Consider the following 19,387-nt stretch of genomic DNA (forward strand, 5'->3'; position numbering starts at 1 on the left):
GTGGATCAGGGAGAAATGCAGCAGACAGGACTCACCCTCATGACCTTGGCTGTCTGTGTCGCTCTTAGAAACTCTGAAGGTGAGTGGCGGCCCCCAGCCACTTGGGTCTCTTGTGAGAGGTGGGTGCCTCCCAAAGTGGAAATGGAAGGAGTGAGGTGAGGCAGGTGTCTCTGTCTCTTCAGGCAGGAATTTTTCAATGATTTCTGATCATCTATGAGAGAATGGCATAGGTTTAAAATCTAGATCTCCAAGAAATTTCAGGAAGAAACCTCATTTTAACATGAATATAAGGAATCTGCCACCTGGAGGATGACTCCTTCCCTGTGGGTACAGCTTAGAGCTGGGGTTCCCTACCACAGTGTCTCAGGGAATATTTCTAGTTAGAGATTGAAGTGAAGACACAACTGTTCTTCGGTCTTCCTCTTTGCCCCAACCTGAAAAACTGCCTGAGTACAAGTGTTCCTAGAGGAAAAGACAGATTGAATTGACTCCGTCAGGGTTAGGTAAGCTGTTCATTTCCTGAGCCAAGTCAGCCCTGTGGATACTAAAAACTGAAACTTCACTCCCAGCCAGTGGATCAGGGAGAAATGCAGCAGACAGGACTCACCCTCATGACCTTGAGGGGAATGAGGGAGGCTCTGCCTTAAAAAGGGGAAGAAGGAGGAAGGAAATTGAACCATGCAAATTACATCAAAGAGAATTTAAGTTGCGAGTTGCTAGCATAAATATGGGAATTGTAACTGCCTTTGGACTAGGGTAGCATTCACTACCTTATTTAGGAAACCCTAAGTATATTGGAACTTGATACTTAGCCGATGTCTCTTTTCCAGTTGTCTTTTCTTAAACTTTACCCTGAACAGATTCTCTGAATCTACAGCAGAGGTGGAATATAAATTGTGTTTGGTCTGCTTTTTATAAAGCTGAGACAACATTTTAAAACAGATTTCACATGCATGCACAAGTATATGCACACACACATAATAAATTTAGAGTTTCTCCTTAAAAATCAGATAAGGGCTGTAGCTCAGTGGTAGGGCATTTGCCTAGCATGAACAGGGCTCTGGGTTCCAACCCTAGCACAGGAAAAAAAAGAAAAGAAAAAGAAAGAAAATATCAGATCTGGGAACAATAGTTCCACATACTCTGGAAGAACAGTAAGAGGTTCTGTCCTTTTCCCCCCTGAATACCTCTGTCCCTCTCCTCCATGTCACATTAACTGCCTGGTCCCTGTGGGCCTTTGTTTAGGGTCTTCAATATAATTCATCAACATGCCAGGCTTAAATAAATACACAGAGAAAATAACCTGGATACTCTCTTGATTTCTATCAATGTATTTTATCAAAATGAACAAAAGTTTGTCATTTTGTTTCCATAACATTTTTTCAGAGGAATTGACCATTGAAATATTAGATCTTTCACGGTTTCTCAAAGGTCTATCTGAACAGGTTTTACTCCTAGTTTTGGCAACTCCACCAACTCCTTTTTTTTTTTCCCACTGAGGCTATGGAATGTAGATGTGCTCCATTCCAGCTTCCAGATCTCTTTCCAGCTGTCCCCACAGTGGCCTTCCCACAGGGAAGGGAGACAGGCCACAGCAGGCAGAGGGGAATGAGGGAGGCTCTGCCTTACCCAGAACCAAGCCTCACAAGGGCCTGAGTCCTGGTGGGGGTAGTGGGGGAGCAGGGAGCAGACATCAAGATGCAGATGTGTTTAAAGGTACAACAGGTGTTGACAGTGAGTTTCAGACTTGGTGCTTACCTAAGGCAGATTGGAACACAGGAAAATCACATTGTCTGAGAAGTGTCAACGTCTGCCTTTGAAATATATGTAATGCCAGGTTAAAATACAGATAGGTCTAAGAACAGTTGCAGAACTGAGAGAGGGAACACCACCGCCCTCCTTAGCAAACTTTCATTCAAGTGTGTGTGTGTGTGTGTGTGTGTGTGTGTGTACACGTGTGCACATGCCAGGTCCCCTGTTGGTGGCACTAAGTGATTCAGGTTCCAGGGAGAGGGTGGAAGACCAGGTAAGGAGGGGTAGCGGGACATGAGGGACACTCAGAAGCCCAGGGAAGGAGATTGGTGGCTGTGATAGTTATTGCAAGTTGGAAGTCAGGATAAGGAAATGACCTGTGTCGGTGTGGGACTTTGGAGAACACATTTTATTCTTTTAGGCAGAAAGCTGTTCCATGATCTTAATGGTGTCTTAAAAGACTATCTTATGATGCTTCTGTAATTGGCATTCCCAAAGTGTTCTGCACCAATCAATCAGGAAGCCATTGACTTTATTCATAATTAAAAGCCTTGTATTCTAGCCAAAGGGAGGGTACACTCCACATCTGCTGATGTGGTTGTTGGCCCTGAGAACTCAATACTGACTCCATAAACATGTTTATCATCCAATTCCAGTGGCCCTGAGCCAGATGATTTAAATCTACAATCTAGGTTTTATAGAACTGCCTGTTTTTCTTGTACATGAAGACAAAGTCTCCAATTTTGTCCAGCAGATGTAAGTTGGGCAATTTTGCTTCATTCAGTCCCGAATTGTCTTCCTACGAACAACCTACTTTCTCAAAGCTATTAGAATATCTCCTGAATCACATGGATACTTGCTTGAGGCTTGCTGCTGGCATCCTAAAAGAAAATCAAATCTCTGACTTGTCACAGACATTCACTAGGGAGGGTTACCATGAATATACATTTGTGCTTAATAGTTGTTTTGCGTAGTTCACTTCTCTAGCACTGCTTCCTCAGAGATCTGACAGGATCAGCTAATAATCTGCCTTCCTTCAGTTTCTCTCCAGTCATGCCCTACCATCTTGCATTTCCTGAATCCTATGTCATTGCTAGGTTAAGTGTCTCTATTTTTGCTCCAGAAGTCAATCGTATCTATAATATAGCTCTGGATGTTTTTTAAATGTCCTTTTCTATGTCTGGAAAAGCAGTGTGATGCAATAGAAACTTTCTCAAATATGAGTATGTATGGGCCCCCTTTAAGAGAAGCCTCCTCTTCATTCTCAATGTTGACTTTTGAATTATTTTACTTGATGTATAGCATAAAACCAGGTATAAGTCTCTTGTGCAATTATAAATCTCTTCTGCAGCTATAAAAGCAAAATTTATAATTTAAATCAAAACACAACTAAAAGGTGAGATTTCAATATAATGACAGTAGTTCGACACAACAGTTAGGGTATGGCTGAAATTGAAATCACTATTCCAAATGTGACTATGGCCCAATGCTTGGGGGCAGATTTTGAGCTTGAGTCCAATGTGTACCCCACCAGGTACCAAGCCAGAAGTGCTTGTTCTACCTTTTCCTTTTTCTATTTGAACCATGATGATGTAATTTGGCTGTCCCTTAGCATGAGTGCATTGTGAAGTTCACTGTTCTTTTTGGACTGGCCTATTTTATGGCACTTGTAACTACACCATCGTGAACATAAGGCAATCTTCAAATGTCCTCAAAGTGCACTCTTGAGCCAATCCTCCAGGAGATCCAGAGCATATCTGTTTAAAGATTATCATTGAGATGACATATTGAAAATTTGAAATTGCCAGAAAAGTTCTTGGATAGAGAGAATAGTTCTTTAGGGTCCCTACCAGAGGTTTATAAAACCCCATTTGAGAAGTGCTGGTGTATGGGAAAATTGTAGGCTTTTGATTCCAAAAGAGTAAGTTAGAATTTTACCCACATAGATTTGAGAAAGTACCTAATCTCTCTGAGCTCTAGTTTCCTTATCTGTAAAACAGGAAGAAAAATGCCTCTCTTACCTAGTCAGTCTCATGATTAAATGAGATAATGCGTACAAGTGTCTAGACATAAAAGGTTCTCAATGAATGTTAGTTCCCTCCCACAAGATTCTATTTCTTGCTAGTTTTTAAAATTAAGATAACCAAAAAAGTTTGGTTGGGGTGCATCTCAGTGGTAGAGCATATTCTTAACATGATCCAGGCCCTGGGTTCAATTCCCAGCACCAAAAGTAAAAATATAATTTTCCCATTTCTTGTCTACTATTTGTCTGCTGTTCTAAGTACTTGAATGTATAAACTCAGTCTTTATAACAGCCTCATGAGATAGGTGCTACTACCATCTCCATATTATAGATAAAAGAACAGAAACAGAATTAAATATGTAAGTTAACTCACTCAAGTTCAGCTAAAAATTGACAGAGCCAGGATTTAAACTTGGTTGTTTGCTTCTACATGCTTAAGTAGTATTCTGTAAAGCCTCTGAGGATGTCTTTGGCACAGAATTATCCAACCCTTTTAAATACCACCCCTTGACCCCTCTAGTGTCTATGCTGTAAGAATGAAGAGTGAAGAGGAGGTTTCTCTTTATCTTAAGTTAAAAGAAACCCTCCACCCATTCTCCATTTCCCGAACATTATTCCAGGGTTCCAGAAAGTATCTTGGAGGACTTCATTTGGGCATAGCCATTTCATACATCATGGATTGGTGAGGCCTACTGTCCACTCAGTGACAGCGGTGAGCACCTCTACAGTGGTGAGCACCTCTGTTGGCATCCACAGCATGATGTGGCTGCACTAAGGTATGAAGTCCACCAAAATGGGCAGATGTGTTTCCAATCAACTAATTCTGAACATTATGTGGATTTATTTATTGCCCTCTTAAAACTGCACCCATAACCGTGAGACACGGCCCTCAGCTGAGTAAATCCTTTCTCCAACAATGGCACGCACATTTCTTGACTGTGTTTCTGTGTGGCTGTGTTTTATGTGATGGTGCTTTTCACTCCACTATTAGGATCCCAGGGGCTGTCTCAACTGCAGCTCTGGGAATCACACTTTGAGTAACAAGATACTGTACAATACATCCAAATAAGAGAGGAAGCTGTGTTACCTCTCCACAGTAACAGAATTATTTTCTTAAAATCCAGAACCTAACTTTTGTATCATAAATGTGGTTGCGTGGTGCTTCGGTGTTGGTCTTAACAGGTTTGGAGCATGGAGACATCTTTAGAGCCCTCTAGTGACCAAAATAGGATCTCAGAACTAGAACAGGGACCAGAATTTCTGGCACAGCACTCACCCACTTAATAATGGAATTTTATGCTGGAAACAATAATGACAATATCCCAAACCAACAGAATCAATAGAAATAAAACCATAAGAGTCAGACAAACAGTAATGATTTTAATCAGATATGATTAATATTTAATATTTTTAGCTAAAAATATTAAATTGACAAACAATTTATCATATTGAGATGACTCCTAATTGTTTGAATATGGAAGGATGGTGTTATTGAAAACACTCTGCGATTTTAGAAAATCACCTTGCCCCCAAACTGAGAAACTTCTTTAAAAAATAAAATGTTTTAATTATATTAAAAGCCTTTAAAAATATAAAATGAAACATTAATATAAAACTATTTTATGTTTCTCAATTCAAGAAACACTTACTACTAAGCCAGGCACTGTGCTATGTGGTGGGATCCAAAGATGCCTTGTGGGGTAGTCAAGGCAGTCAGATGTAATACTTAACTGTATAGGAAAGCAGAGTGTGGTGGGACCACAGACTCAAATGGGAAAAGGAAAGATTGGAAGAAGATAAATGTAAGCTCAGTAGTCCAGAAGCCAACTCACATGCTCCTGAAAAGTAGTTGGAACAGGGATGGAGAGAAAACAGATCAAAGAAATGTCAAGGAATTTGTAGCTGGCTACATGGAGTGCAGGAGGAAGATGGAATGATCCATGGGTTTCTGACTTAGGTGGTACAGGGTGATTACATGAGATGAGAAAAGGAAAAGGGAAGTAGATTAAAAGGATAGGAGATGAAATCTTCAGTAAGGATGATTGTGGGATATCCAAGTACATTTTCAAGGCAGTTAGATATGTGGCAGAATATTTGAGTAGAGGTTGGCAAATGATTTGTAGATACTGACTAGTAGTGATTTAAAGTAATAGAACATGGGGTTAGAAATGATGGTGGAATGTGATGGACATTATTATCCAAAGTACATGTATGAAGATGCGAATTGGTGTAAACATACTTTGTATACAATCAGAGATATGAAAAATTGTGCTCTGTATGTGTAATAAGAATTGTACTGCATTCCGCTGTCATATATAAATAAAAAAAAATTAAAAATAAACCAAGAGAAGATGTAGAAAGAAAAGAGCATATGTTAGGGATGGAACTTTGAGAATGATAAGTATTTGGGACAGAGCCAAGGAGAAGGCGTTCAAGAGGCAGAGAAAATAATTTCTCAGTATTGGGAGAATTAGGAGAGACTAGTAAACAAGGTTTATGGAAATTTTCAAGGAAGGAATGGGTAACTGTCAAATGAAGTTGGAAAGTCCAGTAAGATAAGGCTAGAAGGCTGTCTTCTCATTATAAGCACCCCAGGACAGGTACAATGAGGGCAGAAAATAAATACCGCTGATATTTTACTAATGTGACAATCACTTCTTTTTTTTTTTTTCTGCAGTACTGGAGGTTAAACCCAGGAACTCTCAACCACTGAGTTACATTTCCAGCCCTTATTTTATTTTGAGACAGGGTCTCACTAAGTTGCTGAGGCTGGCCTTGAATCTGCAATCCTCCTACCTCAGATTCCTGAGTTGCTGGGATTACAGACATATGCCGTAATGCTCAGTTCATTTAGTCTTTAATGTTGTTCAAGTTAGTGGTTTTCCTTATTGACTTTCTGCCTACATGATTTATCCACTATTGAAAGTGGACTAAAATAAAGTTAATATGACCCTTTTATCAGTATGCAATGAACTTCTTTGTTGCAACAGTTTTTTACTTTTTTTGATAGACATTTAGACATTCTCTGCTATTTTTTATAGTAAACAGCTGTGCCCTTGTCTTTATAACTTGTGTGAATCTGTATTCCAGAAGTATAATTACATGAGCCAATAGGATTGCATCCTAAGCATTTAATTACAAATCTGTCTCCTCTACTACAGCCTCTTGAAAATAGGAACATATTATTTATTTTTGTATCACCCCAGCGACTAGTTTTTGCCTAAAACATTTTAATTGCTCAATAAACATTTGTCAAATAATAGATGAATAAGTGATTTAATGAATGGTAACCAAAAATTTTGATAACTAGAAAGTGACATAGATATTTTACATTTCGTAGCCAACTCCTTTTCTTCTCCCAAACTGTAAGTCGGCCAGATGTTTACCTGTGGATAAGACATAGAGAGAACCTGTTCTCCCAAGGACTCCCATTGCTTAGAGCTAACACTGAGAAGTTGTTGGGTGGAGGTTCCAACCTGGGAAACACATTCAGGATCCTGGCAGTGGAAGATGCAAGATGCAGTTGGGAGAGTAGACATTCTTTATTCAGAGCCAGCAGCAGCCCCCACACTCCAGCTTCAGTCCCATTTTTGCCCCAGTTTCATTTTGCTAATTTTCCATTTTGCTTCATTTTCCAGGTCCATTTAGCCCCCTGAGCCATTTCCATAGGCTTTTTTTTTTTTTTTTTTTTAATGCAGGCCAGACAAAGAAGGCACATTGCCAACTGGTTACATTAGTGGGTGTGTGCTCACAAGTAAATGTTTATGACCTTGAGTGTGTGTGTGTGTGTGTGTGTGTGTGTGTGTGTGTGTGTGTGTGTGTGTGTGTGTATATATATATACATACACATACTGAATCAAGGTGTTCATGACTTTGACTACACACTGAAAACATAGCCTGCTGAAATCCTCAACAAGGGAGCCTAAATATAGTCATCTTGGGCCTGCCCAATTAAAAGAGGTGTTTCTTTTAATCCCCAATTCAAGAACGAACTTCTGTCCTGTAAGAGGCTACCACCTGCAGTCACTTTTGACTGTAATTTATAATTTATTTTAGTCACTACCCAATTGGTAGAATGGGATGCATAGGAGAATACTGTGTTACATGGCATATAGGAGTTTGCAAATACATATTTTAGTTTGGGAATCATATTTCTTTTCATATTTATACTATAAATATCTTACATTTAGATGATAAAGTCTCCTTCTAGCCTCACCTTCTGCTCTACTCACTCTCCACTTTAATCCATCTTGCTTACAGCTACACTCTCCCTTTCTCAAACTTTGAATCCCCTTTTTACAAAAGCCAAGCCTCCTTATGCTGACATTCATAGCCTCAGTTATGTGGCCTCACCTCAGTGTCTTTTGAACCTCATCTCCCATCACTCACCTTTCTAGCTACTCAATTTAGGAAACATAGGCTATTTCAGTCCATACCCTAAATGTGCCTTGGGCTTTTCTGCCTCAGAACCCTTAACCACACATTTCCCTTAGTCTGCACAAGTCTCCCATTTTTCTCCACCCTTCCAAATCCTTTAACATTCAGCCACGCTCTTTCATCCTTCCCGTTTTGGAAACTCAGAATGTTCCAGGGATCCATGTGGCCTCTCTCTTCCAAACTGCATCGTGTGGGACACCATTAACTTCACTTTTTATCTCTGATCAAGTCAGCCTGCAACCCCTGTTGGCTACAGTTTTTTTCTTCTCCTTCACTCGATTTGTCCTTTTGCCTAAATTTATTTTTTTATCTCCTACAAATGCAGTTTAAGTTCCAGAAGCTAGAGCTGCATCCTGTCCCTGTTTGAGTTCATGAAGCCCTGTTTGCCCTTGCTTGAGAGGATTAATTAACTTGCTTGAGAGAATTAAAGACTGTATGGAATCTTTAAGATGAGGACTGTGTCAGGGTTCTGTGAACCGGAAGATGTGATATTTCCTTTCTTTTCTTCTTTTAGCCATACTTCCCATTGCTTCCAGCTGTTGCACTGAGGTTTCACATCACATTTCCAGAAGACTTCTGGAAAGGGTGAATTCATGTCGCATCCAGAGAGCTGATGGGGACTGTGACTTGGCAGCTGTCATGTGAGTGAAACCGTCAGCAGGGTTATCTTCATGCTGATTATTTTCCTGGCCAATTAACAATAGATTGAAAGGCTTTGCTTGATATGTTGCACTTAAATATCCTTCCAAACAAAGGAAGAGTAAATATTCTGTCCTTTTAGCGCCAGGCTCCCTGGAGTAAATGCACAGTCTTTCTGTACAGGAATGTCCTCAACCTTATACTGGAACTCCAGCTTAGCTCTTTCTGCTACAGTGCCGGGCTAGGGCTCAATGCCCTTTGTGGCCAGAAAATATTCACGGCTTTCCTCAGCAAAATGAGAGATTCTGAACAATAAAGCAAAACAGCAAACAAAAGGCAATTCTGTTATGTATCATGGCTTTAACTGTATCTGAGCTGCTGTTATTTTCACTCTCCAAATAAGGAGTGTACTTATAAGGTTCAGAAAGTAGTGTGGCAATGTATGTACCTGTCACAAGTGCTGCCATGTGCTCCAGTTACAAATGTCCTTTTCTATTTTTGTTTTGTTGTTTTTCTTTTTCTTTTCTTTAATGGTACTGTGAACCCAGGGCCTTGGGCATATTAGGCAGATACTCACCACTGAGCTACATCTCCAGCCTCTGCTCTGGTTTTTATTCTGGGGTAGGGCATTGGCTCATGTGAACCCGCCTCCTGCTCCTACCCTTCCTATCCCACCATGGCTCAATTATTAAAAACTTTAGATGTATCTGTACTTAACTTCAAAGCCTCTGAAGAGGCTTTGAAACCTGAACCACATTGGTATTTAGCAAATCTGAGTTCTGACAAGAATGCTTGGAGGAAGGCATACATTATATCGATGTCACATTCAGGAGAAAGCTTTGATTGGAGGGGCATGTTCACCTGACATCTTACAGCTAGGGAACGGCAGAAATGAGATGTGTACCCAGATCTCTTGGTTCAGAACACTACATATCTCCAAAGTCACTCAAAAAGAATAGTGGGACTAATCATAAATGATTCTCCCAAACTCCATTGCATTCAGGTGTGGGGCATCTCCCAGATACTCTAGATTTCACATCATCTGTGGCTTTAGGTAATGCTAGTGAGCCATTTGGTATCCCTTTCTTTGGACTATAAATATCTGCATTACTTATGCTTGAACTCCTGAGTCACTCAGGAACATCCTTATTTCATCAAGTCCAATAAATATTTATTGATCAGCAATTATGTACTAAGTATCATTCCATGTGCTGGGGATGCAACAGTGACACTGTGGGCTCTGCCCTCCTTGAGTCTCTGGGAGACAATATGTCCAGCTGGGTTCTGCAGACCATCTCCAATGATTTGAATAATCCATGGATTGCAGATATGTTTTTCCCCTTTTAGAGGAATCTATTCACTATCCAACTTTAAGAGACACTACTCGAAGACAAAGTTTCTTAACAGGTGAAGAGTTTGTAAAATATGTATTAATCACTTTTCTTCAGGTCACGGGGCTATGACCTCCTGGGAATTGTGTATAAACCTCTGAACATGAAGCATCTGGGCAGAAGATCCATAGGTTTTATTAGATTATTAATAGGATCTGAGATCTAATAAAGTTAAAAACTATACTTGGGATCAAAATTTGGGGAGGAGACAATTATTGGTACAAACTTTTAATAAGCATCAGTGTCTTTGTGGGAGAAGCCAGAGGACAGAGAACTCTCCAGCACTTTCTCAGTTCCACCATTACTTGGCTCCATCAGCTCAGATGATTTAGTCACTGGGAGTCAACATAACCTGGGGTAATCCTGGAAATAATGCATAGTAATGAGGTGCATTCTGAGAGGTGCTTCAAGTTCCCAACTTGTCTGAAAAAATCTCTTTAGTATTGCTTGGCCAAGATTCCCTCAGTCTTTAATCTTAATAGCTACTGTGGGTAATAGTAGGAGAGTGAAAAATTCATGGGTGACTCACAGTCCAGGCTCTAGTTAATTGGAATCATCTGGATGTTTTTGTAGGGTTCACACAGGAACTAAATCTGCCTGAGGTGCTGCTCTGGCTGCCCTCAGAAACACCATTTTCAGCTGCTCTCAATTTCACCTCCCTCTCTGGTATTCAGCATCTTGGACCAAAGGAGCTGTGAGGACTTTTACAAGGGACTCCAGAAAGGCTTAGAGGAAGTTCCCGTGGTTTTAAGACTAAAAGACTGGGACTTGCCAGAGCACCCCATTGGTAACAGAATTTTCAGAGATGTTTCCTTTGGGGGAAGCAGGTATCAGAGATCTGAAAGGCATAAGAGCAAAAATAACGTCAATCTCATTTTATAAGGAAAAGTAGAAAAGAAAGATGAGTCTACTTAAAAAATACTTTTTTTAGTTGCTGATAGACCTTATTTTATTTATTTGTTTGTGGTGCTGAGAATCGAACCCAGTGCCTCACACACGCTAGGCAAGCACTATACCACTGAGCTACAACCCCAGCCTGAGTCTACCTTTTTAAAAGAATTGGATTTTAATTCAAAGGAAACTATAAAGCCATTAACTAGATCTAAAAATATTTACTTTATTCAAGCAAAGATTTGTAAATTGACTTCTCTGTGCTGATAAGAAAGCTAGAAAAATAGAGCAGTTGGGACCAAGCCTCAAGTGAAATGAAATTTTGACTTATATACTTTTTAGTCATAAATTATAGAGCTTCTCTATTGTATTTTCTGAAATTCAACATAAGGATATTCTTGTTTTTCAATAATATACTCTAGAATATGTCATTACTTAACTAAAATATAGTCCCTTAACCTTGACTGTGTTCAAAGATTTCAAGGTTAGAGGCAAATGTTTAAGATACGGAAAAGACTGCTCATACTAGAAATATAAATCACAATTAATTAATATAAATTGATTTACAGTGAACTCACTAGGATTCTTTTCTTTTCTGCCTGGGAAGAGTTCATTTGTTTTCAAGTCTATAAATGATCATTGTAGCTTTTGATGCCTAAGAGAGCAGTTTGCTTGCTTAAATCCCTCTACAGAGACTTCATTAAAGAGCTTCAAGCTATTTCTGAACATAAATACAATGGAAATTGTTATCTCAGGCAGAGAGTTGAGGTTTCTTGATTTCTATAGAGGTTATCAGTTGGGAGAAATTTTTGGATAATTAAATAAAGGTATCTAGGTTTTTCAGAAGCGGTTGTGAAGGGCCATTGCATTTAGAGGAATGTGTCTAGAAATAAAGTTTAGGGCACAATCCTAGGTATACTCTCCATGGCAGGACTGGTCCATTGGACTGTTTCTAACTACACTTCAGTGAAGAAAAGAATCAGTGGATCAAGCTAATGGTTTCTTAGAGTCAAAACTCTTACCCTAGAAATTCTCAATGGGATGGGTAGGCACCTGTGCGGAAATGATGGAGTTAGGGGTATGGAATGTGGAATAGGCTGTCTCCTTTTCCAACATCACCCATTTCTTTTTGTCCTGATAGAAAGCACACAGGCTACAAATCGAGTTTTACCAGTTGTTACACTTCAGACTTCTAAGCATCACAGCATCTCAGATTTGGGAGCTGTGTTCTGGAAGCTTGATTCCCACCCCCCACCCCCGCCTTGAAATACAGGCAGGCCTTAAAAAGGATCCCACATGGGAGCTGCTACCTGTTTTCCCTCCACCTGTCTGCATGCCTCCTGCCTATCCCCTGCCCCCACTCTGTTTTCTCCTTCTACCCAAGTACCAAGCCTGCCACCTGAAGCTCAGCACATCTTACTTTATTCACAGAACTGAGTCCTAATTTTCTCATGTGTTACCAGAGATGTCAGTGAAGTCTTTACTCTGGTTCCTTCTGACACCACAGGGAAAGGTGTCAGTAAAAGTCTTTGGAAGGAGTAGGAGCTTCAACTAGTTTTCTTTTCTTTTCTTTTTTTTCCTTCACAGCAATGCTACAGCATCTTTTCTCCTATAATAGCAAATCAATTAATCATACTGAGAATCAGCTTTTCTTTGAAACTGTCAGTTAGGGAACATATTATCCTCTTAAGACGCCCCCCACAGGCTGGCTTCACATACTAATGCTCATTACACCTCTCCCCACTTTCCCGACCTTGTTTGAGAGTGCCACTTGGGGCATCTGGAGAAACAGCAGCCTATTCTCTAACTCCCACATTCCTCGCTCAATAACACGTCCAAGGGACTCAATTTATCAAGACACAGAAATATATACATGGGGGCTGGGGATGTGGCTCAAGCGGTAGCGCGCTCGCCCGGCATGGCTGCAGCCCTGGTTCGATCTTCAGCACCACATACAAACAAAGATGTTGTGTCTGCCGAAAACTAAAATGTAAATAAAATATTAAAAAAAAAAGATTACAGATCAGGGCTGAGAATATAGCTTAGTCAGTAGAGTGCTTATTAAAAACAAAGAAAAAAGAAATATACACATGTAGAGACAGCAGGATTTGTAACATTTCATCAGAGCTGCCTGGCACCTGATGGAGGATTAAAGGTTGCACTATTTTTTTTTTTTTGTAACAAGAACTTTAATTACCAGAAATTACAATTGCTGCCTGAGGGTTCTCCCACCTCAATCTCAAAATTTCATATAGAAAAATAAAAATGAACACAAATTCTGAGCTGTGATGTAGAACCATGCAACAGTGAAGTTTAACAAAGGCCTAAAATTTTTTAGTTGACTGTTTTGTTGAAAACAAAACCAGACTGTCTGTATTTTAAACAATTTTCACTTAATACACGAAGTGAGTGACAGGGTTCCTACTGTGAATAAGGTCTTTTCAGAAATACACCTGGGGGGTGGCTGGCTTGTGGTTCAGTGGTAGAATGCTTGCATAGTATGTGTGAGGAACTGGGTTCGATTCTCAGCATTGAATATAAATTAATAAATAAATAAAATAAAGGTGCACTAAATGAGCAAACACTTCTTCCTAAATAAAATTATTTCATTAATCTAAATAAATATATATATAATCTCTATATATATTTATATACTTATTTATATATATGTATATATTTATATATGAGGAACATGCCTGGACTGTTCCTCCCTGCAGGGCCAAAACTTCAGTAGGAGTCATGAGACCAGAACTCAAATCAAAGACAGTGAAATAAGTGCCACCAGAGAGGTAACTCTCACCATGAAGACTCACAGGGAAGAAATCAGGGTATACAGCTGAGTGGACCCAGGAAACCCTTGCAGAGAAGAACGTGTTTGAGATGGATGCTGAGAATGGGTTGGTTTTGTTGGGTGAAGCTTGGTCAGGGAAGAAAATTGTTTTCCCTAGGTTTTTCTGATTCTTTTTTCTCCTTTCCCCCTACTCCTGCTCCCCATCTTCTTCCTTCTCTTTATTTTTCCTTCTTTCTTTTCTCCTCCTCCTCTTCCTCGTTATCCTCACCCAATTCCTCCTCTTCTTCTTTTAAGGCTCCTTGCCGCTGTCTGAGGACCACAGACAGCAGTGTGCACACAGTCAGGATGTAAGCTTGTGGTCCTCGGTCTTAGGATCCAGTCCCTGAGATTACAGTCCCCCAAAGTGGGGGCTGCTTACGAGCCACTAACTGTTTGTCCATTTGTACTTTCTGTTAGTGATGACTTTTCTTCCCTTCTTGGCAGCCTTCACATCAAACGCAGGAGAATCTGCGTCAGCCCACACAATCACACCATTAAGCAGTGGATCAGAGCACAAGCAGCCAAGAAAAATGGCAAAGGCAAAGTCTGCCAGAAGAAACACCACCAGAGGAACCACAAAGTGGTGCACGGGGATAAACAGGAAGCACGTGGCCTCTGAACTCCTCATCAGAGAGTTTGCAGATGTTTCCACACAGGGAATTCCTCAAGGCGCTTGGCTGTGGTTGGTTATAAATTTATAATCTGAATTTTTCTTATGGAAAGCATACAATACAAAAAAAAAATGTTGTTCTTTTTGTAAATGAACCACTGCATGGTATGGAAAGGTAGCCAATAATACACTAACCAAAAAAAATGAAATGAAAATTTAACATTCATCTTCATATGACATGTGAAGAGGAGCATACAGATATAATTTCTACAACTTTTTTATTATAAAGTTTTCTTAACCTACAGAGTAGTTGAAAGAATGTACAAGGAACACCTGTATAACCTTCACCTAGATTAATCATTGTTAATATGTTACCACACTTGGTTTCTCTCTGTTCTTTCTTTGTGTATATATGAAATGTTATATATTATGTATGATAAGTATGTAACTTTTTGCTAAATCATTTAAAAAGAAGTTGCAAACATCATAACGCTTGTTTTAGTCCATATTCCTGTTACTATAATAAAATACTTGAGACCAGGTAATGTCTAAAGAATTTTAAAAAGTTTATTTGGCTTAGGATTCTGGAGACCAGGAATTCTGACAATACCTCTTAGTATCTGGAAGACTTTTTTGCTGCATTATACTCTAATTACCTCCCAAAGACCTCACCTGACATTTATCAGCACATAAATTTAGGCATCAAATTTCCAACACATGAACTTTTGGGGGACACATTTAAATCATAGCTATCCTCCACTCCTAATTTCTTTTTAATATTATAACTTGGCATCCACATGAATAAAGATATATCCTATTTTTTTAAACTAAATTATTAGTTTTAATATGAAAAATTAATAATTTCATCATATTTATGAATATGCACATGAATATATATATGCACATGAATATATATACATATATATACATACACATACATATGTATATATAAATATATTCCATATTCAAATTTCCCATGATCATTTAATGTAGTTTTTTTTTTTTTAAATCCAGGAATCAATTAAGCTTCAAAAGTTTCACATACTGCAATTAATTGTTGTTGTTATTATTATTATTGTCTTTCAATCTAAGGAAATCCCTCTTTTTTGTCCCCCTTTATTTCTTCATGGCATAGATTTTTTTTTTTTTTTTTTGGTACTGAGTGTTGAACCCAGGAGTGCTCCATCTCTGAGCTACATCCTCAGCCCTTTTTATTTTATTTTGAGACAGGATCTCACTAAATTGCTGAGGCTGACCCCAAACTTGTGACCTCTTGTCTCAGCCTCTTCTGGGATTACAGGTGTGTGCCACCACACCTGGATGGTATGAACTTTTAAAAAAGACTCTAGGCCAGCCTCTGTTTCATGTTCTGGGTTTATCTGGTTGCTTCCTTAAGATCAGGTTTGGATTTATAATTTTTGGTATAAGTTTCCTATGTGAATTTCTGTACTTATTATGTCATTTAGACTTTATAAACATTGGAGTTTGTTTTATAAATAGAAAAGTATATTCTGAATAGTACTGTGTGTGTGTGTGTGTGTGTGTATGTGTATGTAAGAGAGAGAGAGAGAGTCTGGAGATCAAACCCAGGGCATACAACACAAACGCCCTCCACTGAGTTACACTCCAGGCCTGAAGAGTACTTTAAAATGCCAGTTTGAGTAGCTATTGCCATTTGGATTGATAAATTCTGATGCTGGGGGGGCAGGAACTCTGCTTGACTCCCCAGTAGTCCACTGTTAGGAGTCCAGAGTTTCCTCCTGTGCAGTGATTTTTACACCTTAAGTCATTTCCCCCCTCCTCACTCACTTTTCCATGACCTTGAAAGTTGATTCCCATTGTGCCACTTCTTTTTTGGCAGGGAATTGTACTTATAGGCCAGTTGTCACAAACAGCCATTAGTGAGCTGGAGCTGCATCTTGTGTCCTGGGTGTCCTGGGCCTCCCTACTAACTGGCCCGGGGCAGTGGTATTACAGCAACCTTGCTCTCAACCCCATTATGCTTTTGACATGCTAAAATAATAATGTCGGTGATCCTGAGGAAAACAGTGCTAGATGTTCCTTTTTAATCTTGTATTACTATCATCCAATATCACAATTTCAGGGTCTAAAGGCTGAGGAAATCGATATTAAATTTTTAAAATTTAACAAAATGTAATAATATAAGAGGTAAGATCCATGCAGGTAGCGACCAAAGGAGGCAGATTTAAAAAGGCCGCCAAACTAGACTTTATTTGAGATATCACTTGAGTACAGGGGAAGGGTCTGAGGAGAAACCACGTGGGAGCTTGCAGGAAGGGAAGGGCTTGGGACAGGAAAAGGTATCTTTAGAGTCCCTTGTCCCACTGGAGTTGGGGGGGAGGGAGCTGGCTGAACTCCAGGATTGGCCAAGGGGTCCTGATGATTGACAGGTGTTGGTCTCCGCTGATTGTTTGTAGGCGCCTGATTGATTTTTCTTCCCATCTGGCTGCTTTGTTCTAAGTCACCACCACAAAGTTACAAAGAGTAACTTAAGTCACCAGTTTTAAATTAATCACAATAACCAACATCAAGGAAAAGAGAAAAAAAAAAAGGTGTCTAATCTTTTCAACCAACAATTGAAGTTATTTTCATTTGGTCTTGATTTCTAGTCCAGATCTATAAGTCTACACAATGTTGGGGTATCTATAAATAACAGTAGTTTAAATGATTAGATAAATAGGTAGGTAGGTAAGTAGGGAGATAAATAGATAATTTTTTCAATACTGGAAATTGAATCCAGAATCTCACACATGGTAGGCAAGTGCTCTACCACTCAGCTATATCCCCAACTCTTTTGTTTATTTTATTTTATTTTGAGACAAGTCTTGCTAAGTTGCCCAGGCCAGATGTAAACCTGTGATGCTCCTTCCTCAGGCTCCCAAGTATCCGGATCACAGGTGTGCACCACCATACTTAGTTTTTGGATATATTTAAAAAACAGATTGCTCTGGTTTGTATAAGTGTCCTCAAAAAGCCATATGTTGAGGTCTTTGTCTCCAATCTGCTATTGGGAGTGATGAAACCTTCAGTGCCTGAGTCCTAGTGGAAGGATATTAAGTCACTGGGGGCTGACCTATTGGAACTCCTGTCCCTTCATCCTTCTCTTTGCTTCCCTACCTCCAAGAGGAAAACAGCCTTCTCCACCATGCACTGTGGTGTGCTGCCTTATCACAGGCACAAAGCAATAGACCAACTGAGTATGGACTGGAAACTCCCCAAATCAGGCCAAAGTAAACCTTTCCTCCTTTTAAATTGATTTATCTCCAGTATTTGTTACAGAAACAGAAAACATGCTGATTTTATGTTGCAAATGACTGAACCTTTGTCTGAGGACTGTGTGCACAAGAGACTAGAATTTTAAAAATTCCAACTCACAGGTTAACATATATGCTTACTAAAACATTTTTGTGTCACTGTTACTGCATTATGTATTATTATTATGCTGAGTGAATACTGTTACTATCCTGAAATACTGTAATTACGATTAAATGACCCAGGTTAATACTGTAAGTTTTCTTTTTTAAAATTGCCTTCTTATTACACTGAATTAAAATTACATGTTTAACATTAATTACATTTTTATTAGGTGTGTCATGAAAAAAAAATCAAAGGGATAGAAGAATTTGTAACAAAAAAAAGCTTATTTCCACTCTATCATTCCTATTCCTAGACTTGATATTTTGAGGCAAATTGTTTTAACCCTTTTAAAAGTTTTAGTTTGTTTGATGGTTGGCTCCATCAATTCAGATGAAATGCTGAGAGTATCATTTATTTATCAAGGTTGGGCAATATTTATTGCCTACTTATTACTCCATGCTTCCCTTCCCCTCTTCCTCCTCATCTTAGTGCTTGATAGCTTAATGATTATTATTTGTAACTCTGAATATTTTACCTTCCTTCCATTCATTAGCCCATTGCCTCTTTGTGTAAGGTGTAGCTTATATCCTGTTCTCCTTTCCTTTTCTTGTAATCTTCGCACATTCCACCTTGTGCCGCATCAGCTCTACTTGTACCTTTATGTGGCTGAGGTTGCCAACTAACTGTATTATAATAATAAAGGCTTTCCCGCTTTGTTTAAAGCAGTGTTTCCCAACCCTGGAACTATTGGTATCTTGGCTGGATAATTGTTGTGGGAACTCTCTTATATACTGTAGATAAATTAGCAGTACATCTGGCCTCTACTTACTAGATGACATCTGAAAATATCTCCAGATATTGCCAAGTATTCCCTGGGTAAAGGGATCAAAATCACTTCTCTTCCTGGTGAAAGCTACTGGCCTAGAATCTAAGGTAGATTCTAAAATTGAAAGCCAGTGTTGTTGGAAAATTCTAAGATTAGTCCCCCCACACACACACCCAATTGCTTGCCCTGGTATACAAATGCTTTCAAACTTCAGTGTTGCAGTGAAGATATTTTGCAGATGTAATTAAGGTCACACATCTATTGCCCTTATAAGAAGATAATCTGGGCAGGAGTGATTTAATCACAGGAGCTTTATATCTGAGTCTTGAGGTCAGAGACAGGGAAGTTAGACAGATTCAAAGAACAAAAAGGATTCAACATGTCATTGCTAGCTTTAAAGATGGAGAAGACCATGTTGCAAGGAATGCAGGAGATCTTTAGTTGCTGAGGGCAGCTGACAGATAATAAGCAAACAGGAACCCCAGTCCTACAACCGTCGAGGAATTGAATCAGCTGACAGTAAGAATGAACCTGGAAAAGATTCTTCCACAGAACTTCCAGAAGGGAACACATCACAGTAAACATCTGAATTTTAGTCTTCCAAAATGCT

General features: G+C 39.2%; 1 protein-coding gene across 1 annotated transcript; it reads left to right on the forward strand.

The window, feature by feature from the left end:
• On the forward strand, nucleotides 1–18,695 carry Ccl28 (C-C motif chemokine ligand 28). Its single transcript, XM_021722462.3, has 3 exons — nucleotides 1–79; nucleotides 8,727–8,853; nucleotides 14,408–18,695. Exons 1-3 carry the CDS (start codon nucleotides 16–18, stop codon nucleotides 14,580–14,582), a joined length of 366 nt encoding a protein of 121 aa, XP_021578137.3. The 5' UTR covers nucleotides 1–15; the 3' UTR covers nucleotides 14,583–18,695.
• Nucleotides 18,696–19,387: the final 692 nt, after the last annotated feature.

The sequence above is a fragment of the Ictidomys tridecemlineatus genome, chromosome 1 (assembly GCF_052094955.1).
Source record: "Ictidomys tridecemlineatus isolate mIctTri1 chromosome 1, mIctTri1.hap1, whole genome shotgun sequence".
Classification (NCBI taxonomy): domain Eukaryota; kingdom Metazoa; phylum Chordata; class Mammalia; order Rodentia; family Sciuridae; genus Ictidomys; species Ictidomys tridecemlineatus.

Coding starts and splice junctions, on each gene's coding strand:
- Ccl28 (XM_021722462.3), top strand. CDS start 16: ATGCAGCAGACAGGACTCACCCTCATGACCTTGGCTGTCTGTGTCGCT. Junction 80..8,726: donor CGCTCTTAGAAACTCTGAAG/GTGAGTGGCGGC, acceptor TTCTTCTTTTAG/CCATACTTCCCATTGCTTCC. Junction 8,854..14,407: donor TGTGACTTGGCAGCTGTCAT/GTGAGTGAAACC, acceptor CCTTCTTGGCAG/CCTTCACATCAAACGCAGGA.